Raw genomic sequence first — 9,127 nt, forward strand, 5'->3', positions numbered from 1 at the left:
CTACATCTGTACCAGCACTCTTATCTCCAGTATAAATCCTATATCTGTACTGGCGCTCTTATCTCCAATATTTCCTACATCCGTACCGGCACTCTTATCTACATTATAAATCCTACATCTGTACCGGCACTCTTATCTCCAATATAAATCCTACATCTGTACCAGCACTCTTATCTCCAGTATAAATCCTACATCTGTACCGGCGCTCTTGTTTCCAGTATAAATCCTTCATCTGTACCGGCACTCTTATCTCCAATATAAATCCTACATCTGTACCGGCGCTCTTTTTTCCAGTATAAATCCTACATCTGTACTGAAAGCTACTTTACTGTTAAAAGTAGGCCTGTATTTTGTGTCACATTAAGCCTTCAAAAAGAACAAGCAGGAATGGCTATAAAAGACAGGATATGCAAACTGTGTAATTTTAAAGAAAGATGTATCGGAGATGAGTCATATTGCCTTCTCATTTGCTAAAAATAAATAAATAAATAAATGAATAAATAAATAAAATGAGCAGTACTTCTTTGTAAATCCCAGCATTTCATACTAATATCTTAAAACAGGCCCTTACTGAAGGCCCTTACGACTTGTTATTCTGTTTACACTGACAGGCCCTTACTGAAGTGTTCTCCTGTTTACACTGACAGGCCCTTACTGAAGCGTTCTCCTGTTTACACTGACAGACCCTTACTGAGGTTTTCTCCTGTTTACACTGACAGGCCCTTACTGAAGTGTTCTCCGATTTACACTGACAGGCCCTTACTGAAGTGTTCTCCGATTTACACTGACAGGCCCTTACTGAGGTTTTCTCCTGTTCACACTTACAGGCCCTTACTGAAGTATTCTCCTGTTTACACTGACAGGCCCTTACTGAAGTGTTCTCCTGTTTACACTGACAGGCCCTTACTGAAGTGTTCTCCTGTTTACACTGACAGGCCCTTACTGAGGTGTTCTCCTGTTTACACTGACAGACCCTTACTGAAGTGTTCTCCTGTTTTCACTGACAGGCCCTTACTGAAGTGTTCTCCTGTTTACACTGACAGACCCTTACTGAAGTGTTCTCCTGTTTACACTGACAGGCCCTTACTGAAGTGTTCTCCTGTTTACACTGACAGGTCCTTACTGAAGTGTTCTCCTGTTTACACTGACAGGCCCTTACTGAAGTGTTCTCCTGTTTACACTGACAGGCCCTTACTGAAGCGTTCTCCTGTTTACACTGACAGGCCCTTACTGAGGTGTTCTCCTGTTTACACTTACAGACCCTTACTGAGGTGTTCTCCTGTTTACACTGACAGACCCTTACTGAGGTGTTCTCCTGTTTACACTGACAGACCCTTACTGAGGTGTTCTCCTGTTTACACTGACAGACCCTTACTGAGGTGTTCTCCTGTTTACACTGACATGATTTAACTGTTCTGACCCCTACCTCCCTCATCAATATTAATGAAGACAACACGAATAATAGTTTGGTATGGGTCACTTTATTGTAAATAAAAGTAAAAAGACAATTCCATGGAAGCAAAATTAATTCATTATTACTGTTCCACAAGCATGTATTTATGAATCACTATAACATAGCGTTCGCGAAAATGTGGACGTAACCTGCCCTACTGGTTGCAAACAATTAATAACCAAACACAAAAAAACGGAACTGAAGACGACAATTGTCAGAATCAATCACTAGATTGTCTGTTCCTGGCTCCATTAATTACAGATCGCCGTCATAAAGCTGGAATATTGTTGAGTACGGCGTTAAACAACAAACAAACAAACAAAACGGATGGACGCCGGTATGAATATCACATTAAGCAAGGACTAGATAAAATAGTTTACAGAGAATTCGTCCACACCGAACATGGAAGACACCCACCCATCCAGCTGATGCTGAACCTTTCATCTACATTTAAACCAGGATCAGGATTGCGGGAAGGTAGTGTTTTGTCACATGATATTGTGAGCTTGTAATACTGCCCAGTGCTGGCCGAGGTGACCACAACCGGTTAGATTACGTCAAACCACACGTGTGACTGAAATCCTGTCTGCTTAAACTCATCATCCCGAGGCAAGTGAGTTAACTGACTATAAAAGTCCAGTTTCCACCCTTGCCGAACTAGGCTGGTATTATGGAGTTACATTTTGGCTGGACTAACGAGTCTATGCATAGTCCAATCAAAATCGCGCACCGAAATCGAAATCCGGTTCGTAAAGTGTCATGCAGATTTCGGTCGACTGCAGGATTTGCAAAGCATGTGCACCTCTAACTCGTTGTCAACAGATATTTTCTATATCTTTTCATGTTTTTAATCAAGATGCTCACGTGATTTGATGCACTTCGCGATGTAAGACTCGTTTGATCACAATATAGATCTTGATTATCGATCAGATCGTCTTGACTGGGCGCCACCGTTTTGTTTGAAGCAAATGCATGTGATACGAGAGGCTGAATCTGATTGGTTAATAGGAGAGGCATAGAAAGGACATTACTCGTAATAGCCACTTCGAGCCCAGGAATTCCAGCCTAGTTCGGCAAGGGTGGAAACTGGACTTTTAAAGTCCGTTAACTCTCTTGCCTCGGGAAGATGGCTTAAACCAGACAACATGGGATGTCCCATTTCTTGGAGTCGATTGCACGACACGAAGCATAACATTCGTTGATTCTCAATGAAATGAAAACATACAGCGTAATACCTGAACTAAACTTGCACTTTGTGAATACATGTCTCATCTAGGAACGCTACGCGTGCGCACCTATAACCAGATTTGGTACAAATTTGTGCTAAGCAAAAGGTATGGTATAGATATACATCACAGTTTCATTACTGACGCCTGTTGTGCGCGGAAACCAACAAGGGAATTAGTTTTCCAGACACATGGGCCTCATCGGGGTTAGTGCAATTCAGCATTAGCTGCAGAAACACACGTATAATCATTAACACGCATTATTTGGGAGAGGAAGCACACGTACAATCGCCAACAAGCATTAAGTGGGAGAGAAAGCTTGGTTGGTTGGTTGGCTTGTTGTTTCACGCCGCACTCAGCAATATTCCAGCTATATGACGGCGGTCTGTAAATAATCGAGCCTGGACCAGACAATCCAGTGATTGACATATATCCCACGCAATTGGGATCGATGACATTCTTCAAATCAAGTCAGCGAACCTGCATGACCACCCGATCCCGTTAGTCGCCTCATATGACAAGCATAGTTGAACCCCCCATCCCCAACCCCACCAACCACCAAACCCCCCAACCCCCAAGGAATTGGAGCAAATCTGTGCAGCAACAATCAATAATACTGATGATGCACATGCGATATTGACATTTTCCTAATATCATTTCATACAAGTGATAACTGTAGGTTCATACATTGAGTTGATGCATGTTGAAAATGTTCCGAGTCGGTTTGAGCTTCAATCATTCCAGGGCGGCACTTCCCAAACACAATGCGCCGCAGTAACAGAATAACACAAGCAGGGTCACTCCTACAATGCACCATTCTGTGATTATTATACCGTAAGCAAAAGACAGTAGGGTTTGATCACAGATGGGACAAGGATTTGCTGGCGTTGACGTGGATGTGACGTTGAAAGCTGTTGGCGTCGTCGTTTGAAGTGTCGATTGGCAGGATTGTATCTCATTTGAAGTGCGAAGGACAAACACGGTTCCTGCATAAGAAATTAAAACATTACATGGTGCAACGTGTGGATAGAATCTTGTTATTCAGCACATATCAACACGATAAATTAGCAAGGGAAGGTTTTGTGTTTCATACTTCGTGTGTCACTGGCATTGATAACATTACTGTCTCGACATCAGTGCTGCAAAATACCATTGCATTAGTAAGTGAGTTAGTTGCGTTAAACGCCGCTTTGAACAGTATTCCAGTTATATCATGGCATGTCAGCTTCATGTGGGAGGAAAGCCCGGAGTAATGCAGGTCTAGACGTTTACCACTTTGGAGATTGAATCAGTTAAACGTAAGTAGAACATTAGAAATCTCGTACACTTTCCTTAAGATAACTTGTAGACATGTAAATGTGCATATCTCGTATAAATAGTTTACCCTTTGCAAATTGCACGTGGATTTCTGAGAGGCAGAATAAATCCCTTAAACCCCGCTTCCAAACAAAAACCGAGACAATGAAATCACGTGACATGGCACATGTTAACCTCAGCTCAATCAGCTGTTTTCTATCAATTTTGAATTTGTTTTATTTCTTTTACAATGTCTTATTAAAACATGTCGGTTAGATAAATTTGTTGTAGCAGTATTAATCGGGGTACATGTGTTTTTTAACGTCCCTCCGGCTCGACGTATAAAACCTAACGCGGGACACACAAAACCACATGTACCCCTCGTGATAATGCTACAAGTTATAAATATTTTGCGGTCTCAACTGTACAAGTGTACTGTGATTATAGCATATGATCAGATATCACACACAGAATACACCAACAAATACCTACCCACGATTAACCAGCACAGGGTGAACACCCCGACGATCAGACCCACCACGGCGCCACAACCAGCACAAGCCAGTTTCATCTCGCCCGACTCATCCTTCGAGGGCCGGCACGAACAGTTAAATACCAGAGTGGTGACTCCCCCAACAATCAGGAAGATGGGAACCAAGGACTGGGCTGGACAGTCGTGGAAGTAAACCGCACCTGCAGAGGGGGAAAACATAAACAGCGAAAACGTAAAAAATATTAAACTATAATGTCAACACTTCTTTCCTCTTTTACATAACTCCCTCCAATTAATTAACGTGTGTTAGTGCTGTGAAGAATTAGAAGATAGATCTTGGCTTTTTTTCAATTGGGATTTAACGTCGCGTGTGTGCGTGCGTGCGTGCGTGCGTATGTGACTGCTTGTACTGGTCCGGACTGAAGCCAGCTTTACAGTACTAGCCCACTGAGATACAACAAGTACTATCTTTTAACGTCTTTTGGTATGAGTGAGTTGATGGATGTAACGCCGCTTTTAACATTATTCCAGTTATATCACGGCGTGTCAGCTTAATGTGGGAGGAAAGCCTGAAGCGATGCAAGTCTCAGACGTTTACCACTTCGGTGAAACCCACGAGCACGGGTATGATGCTGACAAACCTAGAAACATAATCGGGGCGAACCGAGATTCGAACCTACAATCATAGGTTTCTGGTGTGCCCAAGGGACGCAACTCTGCACAGTGAATCGCGGCGCCTTAGACGTCTGGGCCACCCGTGCCCCTTCTTTTGGTATGACGCGACCAGGCATCGAACCCCGACCTTCTGGTCTACCACTAGGCCACGGAAGCGTCCGTTTCTACAAGATCGTAATCGTAAATGTAGCTATGTAGAGACTTACCCATAGAAATCTTGGCTATGTTGAGGGCAGCTCCAGCAACGACCATCAGCAGAATCAGGCAAAATATGGCTGTAATTTAAAAAAAAGAAATGAAATTTTTTTCAGTGACCACAGTCAATAGTCAATAGACTGTTTCCCCTCATCTCGAGCAGTATTCCTCCTGACCCAACTTTTGGTGTCTACATTTCACAACTTTTGAGGTACAATCGAGCATGTGCTTTGTACGAAGATTTCATAGAGCGACTCTTGCTAAAACGTTGTTTGATCAGGGTCACTTTCAAGGCCCAGTCGAGGTTTCAGAACGTTTTTAAGTCTATATGGTACCTTATGTTCCCGTGTTTTTTTTCAGGTGAACAATTGACTTTTCTTTGCATGTGTTTGTGATGTCAGTGGGGCAGGATCCGCTCACCTTGACGTGAACACCTTGTGTCATCACTATTAGATAGTGATTCATAAACACATGCTTGCTTATAATAGGAAGCGTACAATAGACTCTTCTTTCAGCAGGGATTCCTTATGATTACGAAATGGTTTTGTCCTTTTTATTTGTGTGAGAAACGCATAAACATCATGACTAGGTACTGTCGAGTAATTAACATACTATGTCAACCGATTGCCCAAATATGTAAATCATCTGCAGAATATATCATTTTGATCGTACACTTAAATACAAGCGACGAAAACCATATATCTCGCTTTGCACCGATCTTTATGGAGATTTGAAATCCAGCCCAAAAGAGGAACGGGTATATCTTCAGGTTGAAAACACATCTGTTAGTAATCACCGCATACATTTGTTGGTTGTTCAAGTTTGTATTGGTGCTTTGGTTATTGATGGTTTTGATTGAATGCTTCAAAACACAAATTTCTTTTCTTCCCAACATTTTCGACCGTGCAGCCATCATGCCCAGCTTACAAATTTAATAAAACTTGATGCATTATTAATGTTCTGTAAATAAAAACGACAAAGCTATGTCCATGATCTAAAGAAATCTATGCTAAAAGTAGAATCAACTTTCCGATGGTTCTGACTATAAGGTAAGCATGAATTTACGAATCAATATCAATAATAATGATACCACGTGTTCGTGAAAATTTAAGGTGAGCGTGTCCTGCCTTATCGGAACCCGTCACAAACACATGCAAAGGAAAGTCAGCTATTCACCTGAAAAAAAACAACAAGAACACATAGTGCAAGTCAAAAGAGGAACAAATGTTGTTGTTTTGAAAGTGCCAAATAGTCGGCCCCTGACTGAAATGCATTTAGATTGCGACATAAGACTTGACTTGATACTGCGTCACGCGGAGTACTTACTTAAGAGTGATTACTTCCTGTGATGACATTCAAGGCGGCCATTCCCAAGTTTCAACTTCCGGTATACACACTGCTTCTGATTATCACGTCGTCAGAGAGATTGGGTGACCGAATGATGTTTTAGCCACAGTCAGCCATTTCACAGCTAAATGACAGCGGAATGCACATAACCTGATCATAGTCCAGTGTTTTACAGCATCGAGAATACAAACAGCCAGGTAGCACACATTTGACCAAATATCAGTCGTCTTCTTCACCTCATGGAGGGGGCACGGGTGGCCAAGTCGTCTAAGGCGCCGCGATTCGCTGTGCAGAGTTGCGTCCATTGAGCACGCCAGAAACCTATGATTGTGGGTTCGAATCCCGGTTCGCCCCGATTATGTTTCAAGGTTTGTCAGCATCATACCCGTGCTCGTGGGTTTCACCGAAGTGGTAAACGTCTGATACCTGCATCGCTTCGGGCTTTCCTCCCACATTACACTGACACGCCGTGATATAACTGGAATACTGTTAAAAGCGGCGTTAAACCAAACTCACTCACTCACCTCCCATGGTGTGATGTAGATTTACCCCAGCCCAGAATCCCTATAGGGTAGGTCACAACAGAAGCATTGTTACATACCACACGTGCAACTTCCGACCAGACAGGTTAACAGTTTTTGCGAGAAACTGAGTGCTCCAGTGGACTCTCTGCGCATCTCCTGCAACTTCCGGACACTCTCTAGACGCTTCAGGCTCGACATGGCGACGGACAATGGGATATCCTGGTCACAACACAAATATACTGTTTCAGTCTATTTTCTTTTTCAAAGTACTCGATATCAATGTCACTTTGTATTCATTCAAATATAGTCATGCTCAAACTAAACATGGATATTTGTTTGAACGGAGTGAAAAGTGGAACGTGATTTATCCGAAACAGGATCGACGAGTCATGATACCTAAACTGGCATATCACAATTACATACACAACAGCCTCTTTATTGACACGATAGTATCTTAGCAGAGATGCCCCACTAGGTAGTCAATAATAATAATAATAATAATAATAATACATTACTGAGGGACAAGTTAATTGCATAACAAAACAACACGACACATATTTACAACAGAAAGGGGTAATATAATAAAATTGCATACTTGTAATTTATGTTATATTATGCCATATTCATTAATAGTCAGCATTCAAAATTTTGAGGAATATTGTAAAGTTGTCAAGAACGTTACGTCCCGACAGTGCTAGGAAATCTCAGCCAATCTCTTCTAAACCAAATTCTTTGTCTAAAGCTCAATATGTTTTAGGTTTATCAGAGTAAAAGTTGATGATTACCCAATTTTGAATAGCGGCAATGTTCCAATTTCCCAGCTGAAAACCATTCACATCTAGATCCAGACTTACAATAGACCACACATAGTGGAACATTCCTTGAGTGAGTGAGTGTGTGAGTTTGAGTGAGTGAGTGAGTATGGTTTTATGCTGCTTTCTGCAATATTCCAGCAATATCACGTCGAGAGACCAGAATGGGTATCCGACATTGTACCCATGTGAGTGAGTGAGTATGGTTTTACGCCGCTTTTAGCAATATTCCAGCAATATCACGGCGGGGGACACCAGAAATGGGTTTCACGCATTGTACCCATGTCGGGAATCGAACCCGGGTCTTCGGCGTGACGAGCGAACGCTTTAACTACTAGGCTTTCCGACCGCCCCTGTGCCCATGTGAAAATCGAACCTGGGCGAACCCTCTATGAGAAGTGTAAAATCATAAAAATTAGCTGAGATAGTGGTGAATAAAACCAACTAACGCCTATAACACGATTTCTCCTACTACTCTAAAAGAGCACAGGGTTTAATAGATGATATTCAGCCATATTTAACCAATGAGACACAATGAGACACATTAAGTTTAAATCATATGGAATGAAGTACAATAACAATAAAATACATTCTATTTAAACACATATTTACATGCACAACCACACTAGTTGACATCCATAAAACTGATCTTATGAAAACGACTTTTAAACGTCTTCAAAGTTAATGTCATCATGTATTACACTAAAACGCTGTGTACCAAACCAAAACTACACCAAAATTACACTTACTGTGTAGAAGACGATTCAGCAAAGATGTTTTAGTATGAGACAACCACTTGAAGACGAGCTGTTATAAACAGTAAGCCCTTGACCCACGCTGACGTTCAGGAAGAGGCTTGTACAGACTGGCAATAATACAGCCAATCACATGCGTCCTCGTAATCGTTTCGCTGTTTTCATTGGTCACCTGTACGTGACTGCCTCTACGCACTGTTAGTAAACAAGGTGTTATTTGCACTAAATGTTGATACGTACATATTCCAAGAATTGCCATTTTTTCGCTGTATTTATAAATAAAACTGTATTTGAAACATGACATTATGTATGGAAGACGGGGGTGGGGATTGGAAAGGTAACATATTTTTA

The 9,127-nt window shown here is 41.8% G+C and overlaps 1 protein-coding gene across 1 annotated transcript; it reads right to left on the reverse strand.

Annotated features, from left to right (window-relative positions):
• Positions 1–1,462: 1,462 nt before the first annotated feature.
• LOC139459560 (uncharacterized) lies at positions 1,463–8,851 on the reverse strand. The gene is made up of 5 exons (XM_071241110.1): positions 8,771–8,851; positions 7,287–7,428; positions 5,350–5,418; positions 4,468–4,668; positions 1,463–3,665 (listed from the first exon to the last, which is right to left on the reverse strand). Exons 2-5 carry the CDS (start codon positions 7,405–7,407, stop codon positions 3,415–3,417), a joined length of 642 nt encoding a protein of 213 aa, XP_071097211.1. The 5' UTR covers positions 7,408–7,428; positions 8,771–8,851; the 3' UTR covers positions 1,463–3,414.
• Positions 8,852–9,127: the final 276 nt, after the last annotated feature.

The sequence above is a fragment of the Haliotis cracherodii genome, unplaced genomic scaffold, assembly GCF_022045235.1.
Source record: "Haliotis cracherodii isolate W230 unplaced genomic scaffold, xgHalCrac1.p SCAF_13, whole genome shotgun sequence".
In the NCBI taxonomy this organism is placed as follows: Eukaryota; Metazoa; Mollusca; class Gastropoda; order Lepetellida; family Haliotidae; genus Haliotis; species Haliotis cracherodii.